The sequence below is a fragment of the Salvelinus alpinus genome, chromosome 15, assembly GCF_045679555.1.
Source record: "Salvelinus alpinus chromosome 15, SLU_Salpinus.1, whole genome shotgun sequence".
Taxonomy (NCBI): Eukaryota; Metazoa; Chordata; class Actinopteri; order Salmoniformes; family Salmonidae; genus Salvelinus; species Salvelinus alpinus.
The window spans coordinates 7,598,896-7,620,512 of NC_092100.1; the positions used below are offsets into that span (position 1 = coordinate 7,598,896).

General features: G+C 41.8%; 1 protein-coding gene across 1 annotated transcript; it reads right to left on the bottom strand.

Moving 5' to 3' along the window:
• Window positions 1-293: 293 nt before the first annotated feature.
• On the bottom strand, window positions 294-20,222 carry LOC139539418 (major facilitator superfamily domain-containing protein 8-like). The gene is made up of 15 exons (XM_071342368.1): window positions 20,056-20,222; window positions 19,623-19,703; window positions 17,213-17,398; window positions 14,095-14,157; window positions 13,725-13,844; window positions 12,993-13,072; window positions 12,501-12,635; window positions 12,170-12,362; window positions 11,892-11,965; window positions 11,321-11,534; window positions 10,920-11,042; window positions 8,885-9,015; window positions 2,246-2,330; window positions 2,083-2,124; window positions 294-1,699 (listed from the first exon to the last, which is right to left on the bottom strand). The coding sequence occupies exons 2-14, from the start codon at window positions 19,696-19,698 to the stop codon at window positions 2,111-2,113; spliced, it is 1,494 nt and encodes a 497-aa protein (XP_071198469.1). The 5' UTR covers window positions 19,699-19,703; window positions 20,056-20,222; the 3' UTR covers window positions 294-1,699; window positions 2,083-2,110.
• Window positions 20,223-21,617: the final 1,395 nt, after the last annotated feature.

Below are 21,617 nucleotides of genomic sequence, written 5' to 3' on the forward strand. Positions count from 1 at the left end.
CCAATGTGGCCTAACATCGACATATTTACATGGCAGTTACAGGCAAATTGTTACATAACATTTTATGTACTAACGTTCACTGTTAGTTTCTGTAATTACATGTTTGCATTTTAAATATGCATTATATTTGTTAACCTCAAATTGTGGCTAAACCGCTCCGGTTTTACAGGACATAATTCAAGTTACAGTATGCCCCCTTACCTGAGATGAATCTCTTCTCACCCTGGAATTATGAAATTATCTTTCTAAACGGAGCACATAGGACGTCACTAATATACCAATTTGAACTACACTTTAAACACTGGCAAAAAAAAATATTTTTATTAGTGACATTTCATTGTAAAAATGGCCAAGACACAATACGTTGTACATGTGCACAGTAGTGTTGCAGAGACTAGTGTAACGTTTTATCATTTTGATTGAAAACATGACAAACTTTTTTAACAATGGTAGGTAATAATATACTAGAACATTATTCAAATAGATGAAATTTGTTTGAAAGCTAAGTTCTAGACTTCTCCGTTAGTTACAACACATTAGGGACCATGACTACTAGCTATGTATAAAATGTGTTCAAATCATATGCAACTTAAAGTATTCAAAGAGTAAGGGGAAAATGTCTCAAACAGAAAGATAAATGTTAGCTATAAACAATTAGCATATTCCTTTACAAAATGAGACACCGCCGGATTAAAAAAAAGCTATTCTCAAAAGGAAGACATGAATTCACTAACTAAGTGGTTATAGAACAGGTTATGCACTGACCAAAATATAATACCTCAATTGCAAAAATAATACGTAGCAGATTACATTAAGCCATATTCATCTTTAACAACTGTCACAAGACGTCCAGAACAGTATAACTTCAACATATGACTCCATTCATAAAGCCATTACATATTTATTACAGTCAGTAGTGATCTAGTATTTCCCCTTGCCCTCATTCTGTGAAGAAAAAAAAAGTGATTTTCAGAAACATGTTCTCTCTTTGGCTATTTAGTTGCCAGAGTGCCAGTCTGTGCCATCAAGCCAACTCCTTGTCACTGTAAACATGTTTGGCTTAACGTCGACAGCAATGGCGTCGTCAAGAGCACTAACAGATCTGGGACCAGGACAGCGATCTACTTGAGGCTCTGCCACAAAGTCTTCAGTAACACCACAGTAAAGAAATAAAGGATAAGGGCACCCACCAGTGGTAGAAAAGGGTACTGCATGTCATAATCATACTCAGCCATCAGAAATAACCAACATGCATTGATACATTTCAGTCAGCTGAAAACTCTGGACAGTGTGTGTGGGCTGAGGTATTATCAATGTTTTGACCATTTGTCTCTACATAAATCTGATCTGTTCATTTCTTATAAAATCTTTGTCAGAGTCAGTGTGTTAAAGTATTTCAGTCAGCGGTACAATCATGTGAAATGTGATAGGAGGTTATGAGCTATAAAAATCAGAAACACCTTTTACGAAGTTGTAATGTTTTGTGCATAACCAACATCTTTCTAAATGTTTGTACATTACACCTAATTCCAAAGTATTTCATTTCCATTTTGATACTATATTTGCAGAAGTACATTCATCTAGTACAGGCCCTACAGTCATCTTGTATGGTGTGTGCGCAACATATGGGAGTCTTCAGAGATTGAGGAAGCACATGTCCTGAGATGGATTCAAGGTAGGAAGAAACACTCGCTTCACACTTGCAGAGAAAGAGAAAACACATGCCAAAGTGAATATATCTCTTTTTTAAAGTACATTTTATTAGTGTAGCATTTGTTTGGATGATGTGTTAAACATGTAAATTTGACAAGATCTGACATGGCCCAACAGCTGAAACGTTTGTTCTACTCATTTCCTTACAAATGAATAAATATGCATAAAATAACTGTGGACCCTCTACAATGCATTTAATGGATGCATTTGGGACCACGCACCAACTTCTGCGGTTTCAATAATATTTTGTGGTCCTCTGTAGCGCAGTTGGTAGAGCATGGTGCTTGAGTTTGATTCACAGGACTAGGGACACTTAACGCCATTTCGATACAAAGTGATTGTTGTAGCAGGTTAGAGCATTTCACTAACCTTTACCTCAGTCTCCAAACCCGCTACGTTAGTTCTCCTGGCCTGCAAGAACAACGTCACTTCGTTATCGGAGTGGCATAAAGAGACATACCCTACATAAAAAAATGTCCCTTTGGATAAAAGCATCTGCTACATGGCATATTATTTGTAAGTTGAGACGTACCTCGCACACCCCCGCTATCCTCACCCTGTGCATGTTCTACCACAGTGGGAGCCACCAGGCGGGGATAGGAGAAGGAGAAAATGATCTGATAGAGAAAGGTTCAATGTTACACAAACAATTAACATTAAACTGATTATTATCAGAGACCAAAAACAGTTCTTTGGTTTGAGGTAAGCCAACCAAACGCGTTAAATATATTCTCCTCCATACAGTCACTGTTCTCATGCACGCAAACAGGCACCAGTGACACATTCAATACAGAAGTGGTCTGATGAAGCAGATGCTAAGTTATAGGACAAAGTTTTGCTTAGCACGAACATTATTTATTGGATAACATTGGAGTTCACCATATTAGTCATCCTCTTCAATAATAAGTGCATCGACGACGTCTTCCCCACATACAGTTGAAGTCGGAAGTTTACATACACCTTAGCCAAATACATTTAAACTCAGTTTCACAATTCCTGACATTTAATCCTAGTAAAAACTCCCTGTCTTAGGTCAGTTAGGATCATCACTTTATTTTAAGAATGTGAAATGTCAGAATAATAGAGAATTATTTTTTTCAGATTTCTTTCATAACATTCCCAGTGGGTCAGAAGTTTACATACACTCAATTAGTATTTGGTAGCATTGCCTTTAAATGGTTCAACTTGGGTCAAACGATTTGGGAAGCCTTCCACAAGCTTCCCACAATAAGTTGGGTGAATTTTGGCCCATTCCTCCTGGCAGAGCTGGTTTAACTGAGTCAGGTTTGTAGGCCTCCTTGCTCGCACACTTTGTTTTTTAGTTCTGCCCACAATTTCCTATAGGATTGAGGTCAGGGCTTTGTGATGGCCACTCCAATACCTTGACTTCATTGTCCTTAAGACATTTTGCCACAACTCTGGAAGTACGCTTGGGGTCATATTACATTTGGAAGACCCATTTGCGACCAAGCTTTAACTTCCTGACTGATGTCTTGAGATGTGGATGTATTTTGAAGCAACATAATTTTCCTGGCTCATGATGCCATCTATTTTGTGAAGTGCACCAGTCCCTCCTGCAGCAAAGCACCCCAACAACATGATGCTGCCACCCCCATGCTTCACGGTTGGGATGGTGTTCTTCGGCTTGCAAGCCTCCCCCTTTTTCAACCAAAACATAAATGGTCATTATGGCCAAACAGTTCAATTTTTGTTCCATCAGACCAGAGGACATTTCTCCAAAAAGTACAATCTTTGTCCCCATGTGCAGTTGCAAACAGAAGTCTGTCTGTTTTATGGCTGTTTTGGAGCAGTGGCTTCTTCCTTGCTGAGCGGCCTTTCAGGTTATGTCGATATAGGACTCGTTTTACTGTGGATATAGATACTTTTGTACCCGTTTCCGCCAGAATCTCCAGAAGGTCCTTTGTTGTTGTTCTGGGATTGATTTGCACTTTTCGCACCAAAGTACGTTCATCTCTAGAAGACAGAATGAGTCTCCTTCCTGAGCGGTATGAAGGCTGCGTGGTCCAATGGTGTTCATACTTGCGTACTATTGTTGGTACAGATGAACGTGGTACCTTCAGGCATTTGGAAATTGCTCCCAAGGATGAACTAGACTTGTGGAGGTCTACAAATTCTTCTGAGGTCTTGCCTGATTTCTTTTGTTTTTCCCCATGCTGTCAAGCAAATAGGCACTGAGTTTGCAGGTAGGCCTTGAAATACATACACAGGTACACCTCCAATTGACTCAAATTATGTCAATTAGCCAATCATAAGCATCTAAAGCCATGACATCGATTTCTGGAATTTTCCAAGCTGTTTAAAGGCACAGTCAACTTAGTGTATGTAAACTTCTGACCCACTGGAACTGTGATACAGTGAATTATAAGTGAAATAATCTGTCTAAAATTGTGGAACAAATTGTGTCATGCACAAAGTAGATGTCCTAACCGACTTGCCAAAACTATAGTTTGTTAACAAGAAATTTGTGGAGTGGTTGAAAAACGAGTTAATGAATCCAACCTAAGTGTATTTAAACTTCCGACTTCACTGTACATATCCAAACCAGAAGCCATGGATTACAGGGAACATCCACAATGAGCTAAAGGCTAGAACTGCCACTTTCAAGGAGGCAGACACTAATATAATAAGAACTCCCGCTACGACGAAACATCAAAAGAGTCAATACAGGACTAAGATCAAATCCTACTACACCGGCTGACGCTCGTCGGATGAGCAAACCATCACGGACTACAAAGGGAAACCCAGCTGCGAGTTGCCCAGCAACGCGAGCCTACCAGACGAGTAAATGCTTGCCTCAAAGAGCTCATAGAAGGCAACATCGAACCATGCATGAGAGCACCAGCTGTTCCGGACGACTGATCTCGTGGGAGGATCACCTTTAAACAGGTTAACATTTACAAGACCGCAGGGCCAGACGGATTATCAGGATGCATACTTTGACCCTGAGCTGACAAGTGTCTTCACTGACATGACCCAGCTTGTAATACCTACATGTTTTTTTAAAAAACACCATAGTCCCTGTGCCCAAGAACATCAAGGTACCCTGTATAAAGGACTAACGCCCCAAAGCGCACACATCTGCAGCCATGAAATACTTTGATGGCTGGTCATGGCTCACAAAACAGACACCCTGGATCCACTTCAACTCACATACCTCCAACAGATCATCATCTATTGCACTTCAAACGTCACTCCCACCTGGACAAGAGGAACACCTCTGTGAGAATGAGCTATAGTCAATGAACACCAGTGCCCCTTTTGTCTAACCTTTTTTGTAAGTTAAACAAAAAAAAGGGGCATCTCAGTTTTACATTGCTACCACGTTTTATTTCTCTACATTTACAACCCGAGTTTCAGGCATAGTTTAGGTGCAGTTAAAAGGGCGATAACCTACTTTGTAAAAGTGATAATAGCACGTCTGATATAGACCATGCATAGGCTACAGTATTTTGAAATCAATTTTATTGGTAAAAATTGTTTAGGCTTTTATTTGTATTTAACAAAAAGGCCAATAACGCTTACTAATGCAGTTTTCCCATGATTGCATTAAGAATTGTTTTGCATTGACTGCTTGTCAGAATAAACATTTCCCCTTATATGCCTCTTGCAAATTGAATGCACCTGGCGAGGAATATTATTGGATTGAACACAGCAGCCGACTAGGTAACATTATTTTACTACGGTTTGTCTGGTTTAGTTTAATAACACTACATGAGAAATAGTAACACTGGAAAGTGCAATTCTGAGTGATAAAGTAGAGGCTTTTGAGTGAGACGTCACCAGCAGATACAGTAGACTTCATACAGCCGCCTGAGTTGAGTGCTGCGCATTTGGCTATTTACGCTGAACAATTTTTTTTTTTTTAAAGAGTACTGAATTAGTTTATAAGGAAATATCAATTGAAATCAAATGAAGCCCCAATCTATGGATTTCACATGACTGGAATACCGATATGCATCTGTTGGTCAGAGACACCTTAAAGTAGATGCATGTGAAGCTCCTGGGGTGGCATGGATACAACTGATCTGCGGTTGAGGCCATACGGACGTACTGCCAAATTGTCGATGGCTTATGGTAGAGAAATTAACATTTATTTCTCTGGCGGACATTCCTGCAGTCAGCATGCCAATTGCACGAGCCCTCAACTTGAGATCCGTGGGCAGTGATGTGTGATAAACTGCACATTTTAAAAGTGGCCTTTTGTCCACAGCACACCTGTTTAATCAGCTTGTGGCTTTAAAAGAAAACATGAATCAGCGTACAATGACACCTTAGTTTGTAAACCCTGGATTTATTTTTGTATTTTACACCTTTTTCCTCCCCAATGTCGATCTTGTCTCATTGCTGCAACTCCCAACGGGCTCGGGAGGCGAAGATGTTCCCACATCTATTGAAAAGCCTTCCCAGAAGAGTGGAGGCTGTTAATGCAGCAAAAGGTTGGGGGGGGGGGGGGGCAACTATATTAATGCCAAAGACTTCGGAATGAGATGTTCAACAAGCAGAGTGGCCAGGCGGCAGAGTGGCCAGGCGGCAGAGTGGCCAGACGGCAGAGTGGCCAGACGGCAGAGTGGCCAGACGGCAGAGTGGCCAGACGGCAGAGTGGCCAGACGGCAGAGTGGCCAGACGGCAGAGTGGCCAGACGGCAGAGTGGCCAGACGGCAGAGTGGCCAGACGGAAACCACTCTTCCATAAAACGTCCATGACAGCCCGCTTGCAGTTTGCCAAAAGGCACCTAAAGTAGTCTGACCATGAGAAACAAGGATTCTCTGGTCTGGTGAAACCAAGATTGAACTCATTGGCCTAAACGCCAAGCATCATGTCTGGAGGAAACCTGGCACCATCCTCAGTGAAGCATGGTGGTGACATCCTGTAGGGATGTTGTTCAGCAGCAGGGAATGGAAGACTAGTCAGGATTGAGGGAAAGGTGTACGGCGCAAAGTACACAGAGATCCTTGATGAAAAACTGCTCCGGGAGCACTCAAGATCTCAGACTGGGGTGAAGGTTCACCTGCCAACAGGACAACGACCCTAAGCACACAAAGACAACGCAGGAGTGGCTTTGGGACAACTCTGAATGTCCTTGAGTGGCCCAGCCAGAGTACGGACTTGAACCTCGAACGAACATCTCTGAAGAGACATGAAAAATAGATGTGCAGCAACGCTCCCCATTCAACCCGACAGAGCTGGAGTGGATCTGCAGAGAATGGGAGAAACTCCCAAAATATAGGTGTGCCAAGTCTTTAAATCACTGCCAAATGTGCTTTAAGAAAAGTACTGAGTGAAGAGTCTGAATACTTATGTAAATGTAATTTTTATGTAATTTTTTTTTATAAAGTCACAAATTTCTAAAAGCCTGTTTTTGCTTTGTAATGGGGTAGTGTGTAGATTGAGAAGAGAAAAATACTTATTCTATAATGGATTAAATAGTTAACGTAACCTGTGGAGAAAGTCGAAGGGTCTGAACACATTTCGAATGCACTTGTAGAACAGAGGTCGACCAATTATGATTTTAACGCCGATACAGATTGGAGGACCAAAAAAAAGCCGATACCGATTTCAAAAATGTTTTAAAAAAAAGCCAGATTATATATAAATCAATCATGACAATTACAATACTGAATGAACACTTATTAACTTAATAAAATAAAATCTATTTAGTCTCAAAGAAAATGAAACATGTTTGATTTGGTTTAAATAATGCAAAAACAAAGTTTGAGAAGTAAAGTAAAAGTGCAATATGTTCCATGTATAAAAGCTAAAGTTTAAGTTCCTTGCTCAGAACATATGAACGCTGGTGGTTCCTTTTAACATGAGTCTTCAATGTTACCAGGTAAGTTTTAGGTTGTAGTTATTATGGGACTAATTCTCTCTATACCATTTGCATTTCATATACCTTTGACTATTGGATGTTCTAATAGGTACTTTAGTTGTCAGCCTAATCTCGGGAGTTGACAGGCTTGAAGTCAAACAGCGCAATGCACGAAAGTGCTGTTTGAATGAATGCTTACGAGCCTGCTGCTGCCTACCACCGCTCAGTCAACCTGCTCTATCAATCATAGACTTAATTAGAATATAATAAACACAAGCCTTAGGTCATTAATATGGTCAAATCCGGAAACTATCATTTCGAAAACAAAACCTTTATTTTCAGTGAAATACAGAACCGTTCCGTATCTAACCTAACGGGTGGCATCCATAAGTCTAAATATTGCTGTTACATTGCACAACCTTCAATGTTAAGTCATAATTATGTAAAATTCTGGCAAATTACGGTCTTTGTGAAGACCATTTCTTCCTAACACAGTTCACAACAAGCCAGGTGGCTCAAAATGCTGCATTTACCCTGACTCTGCTTGCACAGAACGCAAGAAAAGTGACAATTTCCCTAGTTAAAAGAAATTCATGTTAGCAGGCAATATTAACTAAAAACACAGGTTTAAAAATATATACTTGTGTATTGATTTTAATAAAGGCATTGATGTTTATGGTTAGGTACATTGGTGCAACGACAGTGCTTTTTTCACGAATGCGCTTGTTAAATCATCCCCCTATTGTCGAAGTAGGCTGTGATTCAAATGACAAATTCAAAAGGCACCGCATCGATTATATGCAATGCAGGACAAGCTAGATAAACTAGTAATGTCAACCGTGTGTAGTTAACTAGTGATTATGATAAGATTGATTGTTTTTTTAAAAGATAAGTTTAATGCTAGCTAGCACCTTGGCGCCTTTATGCACTCGCATAACAGGTAGTCAGCCTGCCACGCAGTCTCCTCGTGGAGTGCAATGTAAATCGGCCATAGTCTGTGTCCAAAAACTCCGATTACCGATTGTTATGAAAACTTGAAATCGGCCCCAATTAAAAAATATTATATATAATTATTATTATTTTTTTTTTTTTTTTCAATCGGCCATTCCGATGAAATCGGTCGACCTCTCGAACATACATCCATGTCTCTAAACCAAGTTATAGTTACTCATTGTATATTTATTCCTCATTAGGTTTCTATTTCTCTACATTGTTGGGAAGGACCTGTAAGCATTTCACTGTTAGTCTACACCTGTTTATCAATCATTTGATATGTTATAAGGTATATATGGGTTATTCTCAATGAAATCAAATCTATTTTACAAGAGACAGTGAACTCACAGCGAACAGGACCAGTAGAGCCATCATCAACCCCAGCATGATGTACATGTGCCCCGTCAAACCACCCCCCCATAGGGGGCCCAAGATAGTGGCCAGACCACCCACAGAGCGACGTACCCCCTGGCTCAACCCTGGAGAGAGAGGGAGGGACAGGCAGACAGTTACTGACAAATACCAAAAAGAGACACATACCTGGGGTCATGTTCAGAAATAAATAAATACATACACAGTTGAAGTCAGAAGTTAACATACACCTTAGCCAAATACATTTAAACTCAGTTTCCCAATTCCTGACATTTAATCCTAGTAAAAATGCCATCTTAGGTCAGTTAGGATCACCACTTTATTTTAAGAATGTGAAATGTCAGAATAATAGTAGAGATAATTATTTCAGCTTTTATTTCTTTCATCACATTCCCAGTGGGTCAGAAGTTTACATACACTCAATTAGTATTTGGTAGCATTGCCTTTAAAATTGTTTAACTTGGGTCAAACGTGTCAGGTAGCCTTCCACAAGCTTCCCACAATAAGTTGGGTGAATTTTGGCCAATTCCTCCTGACAGAGCTGGTGTAACCGAGTCAGGTTTGTAGGCCTCCTTGCTCGCACACGCTTTCAGTTCTGCCCACAAATTTTCTATAGGATTGAGGTCAGGGCTTTGTGATGGCCACTCCAATACCTTGACTTCATTGTCCTTACGCCATTTTGCCACAACTTTGGAAGTATGCTTGGGGTCATTGTCCATTTGGAAGACCCATTTGCAACCAAGCTTTAACTTCCTGACTGATGTCTTGAGATGTTGCTTTTAAACAGCTTGGAACATCATTCTTCATGATGCCATCTATTTTGTGAAGCGCACCAGTCCCTCCTGCAGCAAAGCACCTCCACAACATGATGCTGCCACCCCCTTTTGTCATTATGGCTAAACAGTTCCAATTTTTGTTCCATCAGACCAGAGGATATTTCTCCAAAAAGTACAATCTTTGTCCCCATGTGCAGTTGCAAACCGTAGTCTGGCTTTTTTATGGCGGTTTTGGAGCAGCGGCTTCTTCCTTGCTGAGCGGCCTTTCAGGTTATGTCGATATAGGAAAAATTACTTGTCATACACAGAGTAGATATCCTAACCGACTTGCCAAAACTATAGTTGGTTAACAAGAAATTTGTGGAGTGGTTGAAAAAAAAAAAATATATATTTAATGACTCCAACCTAAGTGTATGTAAACTTCCGACTTCAACTGTGTGTATGTGTATGTGTATATATATATATATATATATATATATATATATATATATATATATATATATATATATATATATATATCTTTTTTTTTTTTTTATTGTCACAATGGATAGGTGCAGTGAAATTATTTATTTCACAAGGTCAACCATTGTAGTACAGTGGCCCCAAAAGTAAATTAAGGTTTCCTCGAGGGCAGACAGATATTTCACCTTGGACGGCACAGCTTTTCAAAAACAGGGACCTTTTGGTCCATAGCAAAAGATTTTTAGAAATGCTTTGAAACAGAAAATAAATAAAATAATGAGCATCCACGTGACTAATGTACACAACCCTGAGAACATTGGTTCTCAAAGCCGCTCTAACTATTCTGCTCAGAGGCAGCACAGTACCTGCAGGTCTGTTCTCTAATCCCTTTACGTCACACTGATCAATAGAAATACAAGGAACCTACCCTAAATAACCAAGTTATTAAAAGGGGGACTCAAGTTCAGAAAATGTTTTGATAAACTGCCGAGAGATACAAAATCCACTCTTATGTGAATTACGGACAAAACCAGGCAGAACGGAAATGGGGTGTACCGGGGTTATGTTCATTAGGGTACACAATGCAAAACCTTAAGCAACGGAAAATTAAAATAAGATTTTCTTATTGGACAAGTCTAGGTGATCCCTCCCCGTTTCAGTTAGTTTTCTTCCGATTGGTGCCTAATGAACAAAAGACTGGTTTAGAGCACTTACAGTTAAACTACAGACGTCGTATGTCCGAAAGGTGTCCTCTAGAGGGCGCCATTGCTCACCTTGAGACTCTACCGAAGTGATTTTGGAGAAGAGACACACCTGTGCCACAGCTACAAAGGGGAGCCCTGAAATCTGCAGGAACACCCCAATGATGAACTCTGCTAACTGCCAGGAGAAATTACCTGAGGAGAGGAGAGAGGAGACAAAGCAATGGAAGTATGTCACAACAGTTCTAAAGTTAAACTCAATGTTACATCGCATTAGTCACAGTCAGTATCCTGAATCTGAATTCCTGCAATTAAAATTAATTTGGACATTTTTAAACATTTTTTGGGGGGGGAAATAACCTTCAAGGTTTCTTTGCTGTATGGTACATAGCGTGTCTGAGTAGGCAACATTGTTCGACCTAGCTAAAAAAAAAAAAAAATGGCCGGCTGAGTCGAGTGTTGGGCAACCTCACCCTGTGGGTTGGCCAGGAAGATGAGGCACCATACGCAGGAGATGTGGCAGAGGATAAGGCCCACGGCCAGCAACACCCTCTCGGTCGTGTGGCGGCACAGCCAGTGGACAAACAGGAAGCCTGTGATCACCTCCACACTACAGATGCAGTAAATGATGCTGTTCTCCAACTCCCCGAAGTTAAAGTACTTCTGGGTCAACGGGGTCACGACGGTCTAAGGTGGTAGGAAATCAAAAAGGAGGTCATGTTACTGACACATTTTTCATAAACACTTTATAACAACTTTATGAATAAATAAGTGTTATTAGCACTCACACTAACATAGCATATTCAAGAACATTACTATAAAGTTTAACAAGTACTTCGTAGTCATCCAGCATGCACTTTAGCCAATGCCTCCACAACCAAACATAACGATGATGGCATGAGGACACTGAAAGTTGGTTTAAGGACAGTGATTTGGTTAACTGCTAACCCCCCCCCCACCCCCAGTCACTTTTATGCAATGTAGTAGGTGAAAGGCTCTTCAGTGAGAGAGGAAGAGAGCACATGCACAGTTGGGCGAGCTCACCTCCAGTGCTGTCTGGTTAAACAGTATGACGAAGTGAGCTGTGAACAGCACAACCACCTCTTCCCTTAGGAACTCTAAACAGGTGAGGCACAGATAGAGGGAGAGACAGAAACAGGGTCAGAGAGAGATGGTGTGGAGGAAAAAAAAGACAGGAAGGGGAACACAGCGAGAGAGAGAAGGAACAGAGATTTTCAAGTTGGACAGGTACCCCACAAGATCAATACACATTTTAAAGTATGTATTTTACCAACTTGAGAAACGCATCCGTCACCACCCACCTCGGCTCATGCTGAAACTCGAAGATCTAGAGTGACCCTCCTCTTCGAGTGGGGGCAAGGGGGTGGGAGAGACGCGAGGCAGGTCGGAGATGGCCGGGTTAGCAGTTGACCTAGGAGGATCAGGGGTCACCACCGAGCCGTAGGACCCCAGGATGTCTGGGCATGGCCCGAGCAAGGGCTTCCCCTCCGCCACCTCCCCGGCTCCATCCCAGGTGGCTCCCCCCTCGGCTCCATCCCAGGCTGCTCCGCCCACGCCTCCATCCCAGGCGGCTCCCTCCCCCACGGCTCCCTCCCCCACCCCCTCGGCTCCCCCCACGGCTCCCTCCCCCACCCCCTCGGCTCCCCCCACGGCTCCCTCCCCCACCCCCTCGGCTCCCTCCCCCACCGGCTCCTCCCGGGGAGGGATGTCCCAGAACATGAAGACCACGACCAGCTGGAGGAGGGTCCACATCAAGCACATAAAAAGCTGTGAAAAGGGATAGTCTTGCGGTTAGAGCAGCCAACTGGTATTTACAGGTTTCAAATCACTGTATGGGGCATTCTGTTTTAACAAAAACACCCACAAACAAACCAGACATTTTAACCAGTTTGTTCATATAGTTCTACCTCGTTTGTGACCTAAGTCCCAATTCAAACTAAGTTTTATTTACAAATTATATACACATTTATAACATCTCATGTAAGCATTCGATTTCTCTCAATAAAATTTGACAGAACAAAGCCTATAGATAAGATACTGTATGTTGTCTTACTACACGTGATGTTACCATATAACTATTTTACTGTGAAGAGAGGAGAAATTATTCAGTTGTTAATGTCTTACCCCAGGTGCAGTGTACTTGTTCACCACGAACGGCCCCAACTTGAAGTCACAAAGCCTCAGGAAGAGATTCAATACAGGACCTGTGTGTGATGAGGGACATCATGAGACCGACCCTTACACTAACAGAGACATAGGTGGGTGCGTTCCAGGTAGTCTTTTTCACAGTCCTGCTGCACATGTCAGAATACGGCAAAATCTTATTCCTGAGACATTAAAAACAATTCAAGGCATTGTGAGAGCAGAGGCCAAAATACACGGTAGGAGTGTTGATCTAGGATCAGTTGAGCATTTTAGATCATAATAAATATGATTATTATGGACAAGGTGGATCTGATCCTAGATACTACTCTGAGGAGCTTTATGAATACAGGCCCTGGTTAGCAGCAGGACTGCAAGAAAACAAAAAAAGACAACCTTGAACATCTCCATAAACCGAGTAAATGCCAACATGCTATGAAGCAGAATCGCATTACTGGAAACAACGCTGTTCTAGAGGGCTGCCCTGGTTGTGGCCAGATATATTTTGAGTTGTGTCAGGAACAAGTTTAGCATTTCCGCTAAGCCTAAATTCTCCTAACCTGCTATGTTAATTATCCTAACCTGCTACAAAAAGTAATTATGTACTCCATCTGGTCAAAACCAGGCCTGCACGCAGAACAGCGTGCGTTTCCAAAAACACGATACACCCTACTATGAATGGCACAAAGGAAGCAGACGGACAACAGCACTGACCAATCATTAGGCCAATCTGTCGGCACGCCATGACCGATGCGAACACGGCGGAGCGGTCCTTGTGGGCTGTGCATCGGCCCATGAAGCCAAAGATGGACGAACCCGCACCTGTACCAACACCTTTGGGAGCAGACCACGTACACGTTAGCAACATGGAGGTTTAGCATTAAAACAGGTGCAATAATTCTGAATGTCAGAACTTTTTTTTCTAAAAGTCCATTTTAGAGTGGCCACAAGCATGTCATTTTTACTCTAAAAAAGACAGACAAAACAAAAATGTTGATTAGGCTATAATCTAAATAATCTGGTAAATAAAAAGTCCTTTACAGCTCAAAACCACATTGCTCTAGTAGTATATGGGTAGTCTCACCTGCCACTAGTCTGCTAAAGATCAAAAGCCACTTGGAGTAGCCCATGAAATACATGAAGTTACCTAGAAGACAACATGAAAAACATGACGTTACCTAGACGACAACATGCCATTACCTAAAGGACAACATAACGTTACCTAGAGGACATGAAATACATGACAACGTGAAAACACATGAAGTTGCCTGGAGGACAAAGACAAATGTCAGGGTAGAACGTCACAGTAGAACGACCGGGGACCATGAGTATCAAGCATCAGAGGAGTGCTGATCTAGGATCAGGTCCACCCTGTCCATGTAATCATATTCATTGTGATCTACAAGGCAAAACTGATCACAAATCAGCAATCCTACTGAGCCGATTGATACATACGACCCCAAGTAGTAAAAGGTAGACCCGGGTATCTTAGTGCCTTCAGAAAATATTCATACGATGAAGGAGAAAGGAAACCGTACGTAAGCTTATTAAAGATCCGTGATACTATCAAGAGCAGTGTGCGGTTTCCTTTATCTTGTTCAACTGTTACCACGCACCTGCAAAAAAAGATAGCTCAGATGTGCGAGTGCCTTTTGAATTTAGAAAATATTCATACCCCTTGACTTAAATCACACTTTGTTGTTACAGCCTGAATTCAATTGATCCCCCCCCCCCTCGTAGAACTAAGGAACTGAGGGCCTACTTAAAATATTTTCAGCCTCCTGAGGGGGGAGAGCGGCATTGTCATGCCTTCTTAAATGACTGTGTTGGGGTGTGTGTGGACCACGTTAATTCTTTAGTGATGTGGACACAGGAACTTGAAGCCCCTCGACCCGCTCCTCTACAGCCCCGTCGATGGGGGGGGGGGGGGGGGGGAGGGGGGCGTGCTAGGCCCTCAGTTTCCGGTAGTCCACAATCAGCTCCTTTGTCTTGCAGTCTTTGAGGGAGAAGTTGAATGCAATAGAGATACAGATCCACAGATGACGCTATGCAAATTGGAGTGGGTCTGGGATGATGGCGTTGATGTGAGCCATGACCAGCCTTTCAAAGTATTTCATGGCTACAGATGTGAGTGCTATGGGGCGGTAGTCATCTGGACAGGTTACTTCGGCGTTCTAGGGCACAAGGACTACAGTGGTTTACTTGAAACATATAGGTATTACAGACTGGGTCAGGTAGAAGTTGAAAATGTCAGTGAAGACACTTACCAGTTGGTCAGCGCATGCTCAAAGTACACGTCCTGGTAATCCGTCTGGCCCTGCGGCCTTGTGAATGTTGACCTGTTTAAAAGGTCTTACTCACATCGGCTGCGGAGAGCGCGGTCACAGTCGTCCAGAACAGCAGGTACACTCATGTATAGTTTAGTGTTGCTAGCATCGAAGTGAGAATAGAAGGTATTTAGCTCTCGGGTATGCTCAAGTCGCTGGACAGCTCACAGCTGCGTTTCCCCCTTCCCCTCAATCTTAGTCCTGTATTGATGCTTTGCCTGTTTGATGGTTCGGATGGCATAGCGGGATTTCTTATACGTGTCTGGATTAGTGTCCCGCTCCTCGAAAGCAGCAGCTCTAGCATTTAGCGCGGTGCCGATGTTGCCTGTAATCCATGGCTACTAGTTGGAATAAGTACGTACGGGCATTGTAGGGACGATGTCGTCGATGCACTTAATGAAACCGGTGGACTGATGTGGTGAACTCAATGCCATCAGATGAATCCCAGAACATATACCAGTTTGTGCTAGCCAAACAGCCCTGCAGTTTAGCATCCGCTTCATCGGACCACTTTCATATTGAGTGAGTCACTGGTACTTCCCGATTGACTTTTTGCTTGTAAACAGGAATCTGGAGGAAATAATTATGGTCAGATTTGCCAAATGTAAGGCGCGGGAGAGCATTGTCTGTGTGGAGTAAATGTACCGGATGTGAAATGGCTAGCTAGTTAGCGGTGGTGCGCGCTAATAGCGTTTCAATCGGTTACGTCACTCGCTTTGAGACCTTGAAGTAGTGGTTCCCCTTGCTCTGCAAGGGCCGCAGCTTTTGTGGAGTGATGGGTAACGATGCTTCGTGGGCGACCGTTGTTGATGTATGCAGAGGGTCCCTGGTTCGCGCCCGGGTCGGGGCGAGGGGACGCCGTAAAGTTATACTGTTACATAAAGGTGATCTAGAGTAACATGCTGGTAGAAATTAGGTAAAACAGATTTCAGTTTCCCTGCATTAAAGTCCCCGGCCACTAGGAGTGCCAACTCTCGGTGAGCATTTTCTTGTTGGCATATGGCACTATACAGCTCGTTGACAGCAGTCTTAGTGCCAGCATCGGTTTGTGGTGGCATATAGACCGCAACAATAAAATAGATGAAAACCACTTAGTAAATAGTATTGTCTACAGCTTATAATGAGGTATTCTAACTCTCACGAGCTGAACCTAGAGACTTCCTTCATATTACAGATAGCACACCAGCTGCTAACAAAGACACATACCCCCCTCCCCTGAGCTTCCCCGACGCTGCAGTTCTGTCGATGTAAAGAATAAAAACAGATTGATTTACATTTACCATGTCCTTGTTCAGCCATGACTGAGAAACATTGGATATTAGAGTTCAGAGCACGTTAATAGGACAATCTCGAACAGAGCTCATCCAATTTATTCTCCAGCGATTGCACGTTCACCAATAGAACAGTGAGTAGAGGTGATTTATCCTTTCTCCGATGTAGTCTCGTCCCGCATGTCGGCCTCAAAAGCGCCGTCTCCTTCGAGTGTCGAGATTTGGTCCGGATCCGGGATCATAATCGTATGTCTTTCACCTCTGACTTATTGAAATAGAAGTCCTCATCCAAATCAAGGTTAGTGATAGCTATTTCTGATGTCCAGACACTATTTTCGGTCATAAGAAACAATTGTGGAAACATTATGTACAAAAAACAAAAAGATTAGCACAAAAATGTTAATTGCACAATTGGTCAGGAGCCTGTAAAACAGACACCATTCCCTCCAGCACCATTCTTAGGTATATTACCCTCTGGAAGGACAGGTTGAATTGTCTCCATATTGCTTACACCTGCTGAATCATAAGATCTACAAAAGTGCCTAAGGGGTAGGAGTTAAGGGTTGATTTTGGATTCTGGGTAAGCTTTCAGAGAATAACTTACCAACAATTTCAAAGAGGTTTGCAAACAGGATTATCTTCTTGGTGGCGTGTGTCTTGTCAGACCAGTGGCCAAACCAGGGGCCCGAGAGGAGACCAGACAGACTGAATGCCGATAGGCCCAGACCCAGGAAGTAAGGTGCTGCCCCCAGAGTCTGCAGGTACCTCCATATCGTGGGCAAGATAACAGCTGGAGAGAGGGGGGCATGGAATAAAATATTTGCTCCTTTAGTTCCTCCATTTACGCTGAACAGTTTAATCCAACACATTTTAAACAGATAATTGAAATGGACAGAAACAAAGCACTTTCTCTGAAACTCGTCATTCTATACTTGTTCTGAGAAATTAAGGCTATTCCATGCGAGAAATTGCCAAGAAACTGAAGATCTCGTACAACGCTGTGTACTACTCCCTTCACAGAACAGCACAAACTGTCACTAACCAGAATAGAAAGAGTGGGAGGCCCCGGTGCATAACTGAGCAAGAGGACAAGTACATTAGTGTCTAGTTTGAGAAACAGACGCCTCAAGTCCTCAACTGGCAGCTTCATTAAATAGACTGGTGTTTTGCCGGTACTATTTAATGAAGCTGCCAGTTGAGGACTTGTGAGGCATCTGTATCTCAAACTAGACACTAATGTACTTGTCCTCTTGCTCAGTTGTGCACCGGGGCCTCCCACTCCTCTTTCTATTCTGGTTAGTGACAGTTTACGCTGTTATGTGAAGGAAGTAGTACACAGCGTTGTACGAGATCTTCAGTTTCTTAATTTCTCGCATGGAATAGCCTTCATTTCTCAGAACAAGAATAGACTGACGAGTTTCAGAAGAAAGTGCTATGTTTCTGGCCATTTTGAGCCTGTAATCGAACCCACAAATGCTGATGCTTAAGATACTTAACTAGTCTAAAAGAGGCCAGTTTTTTTGCTTCTTTAATCAGAACAGTTTTCAGCTGTGCTAACATGATTGCAAAAGGGTTTTCTAATGATCAATACGCCTTTTAAAATTATAAACTTGGATTAGCTAACACAACGTGCCATCGGAACACAGGAGTGATGGTTGCTGATAACGGGCCTCTGTACGCCTATGTAGATATTGCATAAAAAAATATGCCGTTTCCAGCTACAATAGTAATTTAAAACTTTAAATGTCTACACTGTATTTCGAATCAATTTGATGTTATTTTAAATGGACAAAAAAAAATAGATTTTATCTCAAAAACAAGAACATTTCTAAGTGACCCCAAAATCTTTAACCGTAGTGCATGTCTGGGAGTAAGGCTAACTACTGTCACTTTCACAAAATGGAAGTCAATGACCAAGAAACGCTTGCATGTGGCCTGACTGACTTGCACTTGTGTGTGTGTGTGTGTGTGTGTGTGTGTGTGTGTGTGTGTGTGTGTGTGTGTGTGTGTGTGTGTGTGTGTGTGTGTGTGTGTGTGTGTGTGTGTGTGTGTGTGTGTGTGTGTGTGTGTGTGTGTGTGTGTGTGTGTGTGTGTGTGTGGGGGGGGGGGGGGGACTTCCGAAATCATGCACAATGAAGCTAAAGCTTGGCTGAATCTGGAGTGCAAACCACAAGTGACCAGGGGAAACATCAACGGTTTCCATAGCTCTTATATTATCTGACGTCGAGACCGATCCTCTCCTCTGGATCCCAAGGTTTAAATTGTTTGCTTGCGGAAACCTGTCACCCTCTTTACATGACTTACATGGCTCCCAATGGAACTAAGGATTGTGTCGCGACATCAATTTCCTCATCCAGTCACAAACAGTAGTTTATTAAATCTGCCCAAAGAGCATCCTACTCGCGAACTCATGTTTACATTTTACCTGGCTAATAATAACAATAATCCAACATAAATAGGCCTATCAATGAGGTACCAAAAAAAATTATGATAAGAATAGAAACGCTTAATGAAACTCTGTAGGGAGGTTATTTGCCGATCAGTGCAGCAACACTTGAAAGACAATTGTTCAGGTCTAAAAAAACACTTAATTCCCATTTGAACATTAGGCAATACAATGCATGTGGAATGTGCTGTAAAAATCCGATGAACTGACATGAAGCCAAGAGCAGAAATGAGTTAATGAGCAGGCTTAAAGTAGTGGACGCAAGGGAGTCATTAGGAAATCAATTGGCCTTTACAAACCCCATGTTTCCGGGCATAAAAAAAATAATTTACTCATAACCTCGACACCTGGTCAACAAAAAGTAACAGCAGTAAACTGCAACATAAGAAAATAAGTGACATTCTCTGACCGGGTACACAACAGTCTTATCAGTGTAGCACTCAAATGTTAGCTTCAGTTGAATGTGCATTTTTAATCTACATTGTAAAATGTTCGCATAGGCTACAGTAACCACAACACACAAGTCCCCCCCCCCCAAAAAAATAAATAAAATAAAAATCATACTTACCATATTCCATTCCACTTAGAAGAAAGATCAGTCCAATTGTGAAGTAAGTCATCTTTTTTTTCCGTTTATTCTCCATCGTGCCTGTTATTTCATGTGTCAATTAATATTTTATTTTGTTGTAGTACTATCGTTATTCATCAATGTTATTGTTGTTCGCAATTGGAAGCAGTTTGCTGAGTAAATTAATCCAGAGGACAGTGCGTCCAATTAAATTCCATTGCAAGGTCCTTGAGGTTGTTCTCTTACATTTAGCAAATTCTTTAAATTATACGTATTTTTTTTTACCATTAAATATTAATCAGCATCTCATCAGGTTACCAGCGACTGGAACCCAGTGTAAACCATGTGATTTCGAGATGCACTGTCCAATGCATTATACAATCTGCGAGACTGCAATGGACTCATCGTCAGAATACGTAGTTCTTGAACTCACCCTTCAACTAATGACTTAAATTTGCCGCTCCCAAATTGTTGGTTTTATGTGCAGTGTAAACTATGCAGCGACTACAGCTGAAGTGTATTTTAAGTAAACCAGAAACTACTTTCAGTAGAACGTCTGCCAAAGCATGGAAACGCAAATTAGTGACAGCACGACACAATCCCAATGTTTATATCTTCGAGCTCACTTCCGGTTGTCAGGATGAGTGTAGAATAAAAATATATATTTTTCAACATACATGTTAGATTTCTGTGGGGAAATAATATTAATAATATGCCTGAATACACTTTAACTGAATGGCTACAATAACTATTAATAATAGCCTAATACAGTGTTTCCCAAACTCGATCGTTTAGGTTTTTGCCGTAGCATTACACAGCTGATTCAAATAATTAAGTAATCATCAAGCTTAATTTGAATCAGCGGTTCAGTGCTACGGCTAAAAACCAAAACGTGCACCCCTTGGGGTCCCCAGGACCGAGTTTGGGAAACCCTGGCGAAATAATACTAAAATCAATGACTTTATATAATATTATCCTAAAATAGGATTCAGACTTTTCCCAATTTGGGAAACAGTGATTTTATCACGTTTTCTTAGGAACTTATTGGGACCAAAATACACTATGAATGGAAGTCACACCTGGATGAAAAAATATCTGAAAAACATGTTTATAGACTGTTTGTTTTTGTTTTTTTATCTTAAGTGCTTGCCAAATCTCCATTCACATTTCCTCATTGCTATTGCAAGCATTTCAGCCAACAAACCTTTATCAAAACATAAGTTACATTTGAGCATGTGATGTGTCTAAACTCTAATAAAAAAGCATGAGCTGGCAAATTATTTAGTGTAGAGGTGCTGACTAACAGTAAATAAACTGGACGCTATAGAAACAAAGAGAATTGCACACTCCATATGTATAACCTCCCAGGAATTTATTGTGTAAAAAAACCACCAACGTTTCGGCATCACTTTGTATTCTTCTGGGTGAAATTAACATGAGTAGGCCTAGTTAGTCTTTGACAAGAGACAACACTTTTTCCCCCAATCTGTGGAGCTGGGAGAGAAAAGGCTAGACATTATCCAGTAATGGAATAAAAACACTGATTCTGTCCGTCCTCCCAAACCAGGTGGTCACATCGTTGACGTTGACCCAGTCCTGTGACTTCCATTACGACTGAAACTGAGAGGGCTGTGTTTGCACACATTGCCGCTTTCAGGCGCACATTTAATTCAATTTCAATCTGCAGAGTCTCCACATTTATTTGCTGCCATGCAAGCGAATATCAAACCATGCCCCCCAGGCATGTTGCCGACATGACAGATATGGAGAAAAATCCATTCATGACAATTCCAAGGGTGGCAATGTGTACTGGTTTCCATCTTTCATTTTATCAGTGACAGTTAAACTGACAAAATTCATTACTTTACAAGAATTTGCATGCATAATACACACCGAGTGACCAGGGGAATCCAGGTGAAAGCTATGATCCCTTATTGAAGTCGCTTGTTAAATCCACTTCAAACAGTGTAGATGAAGGGGAGGAGACAGGTTAAA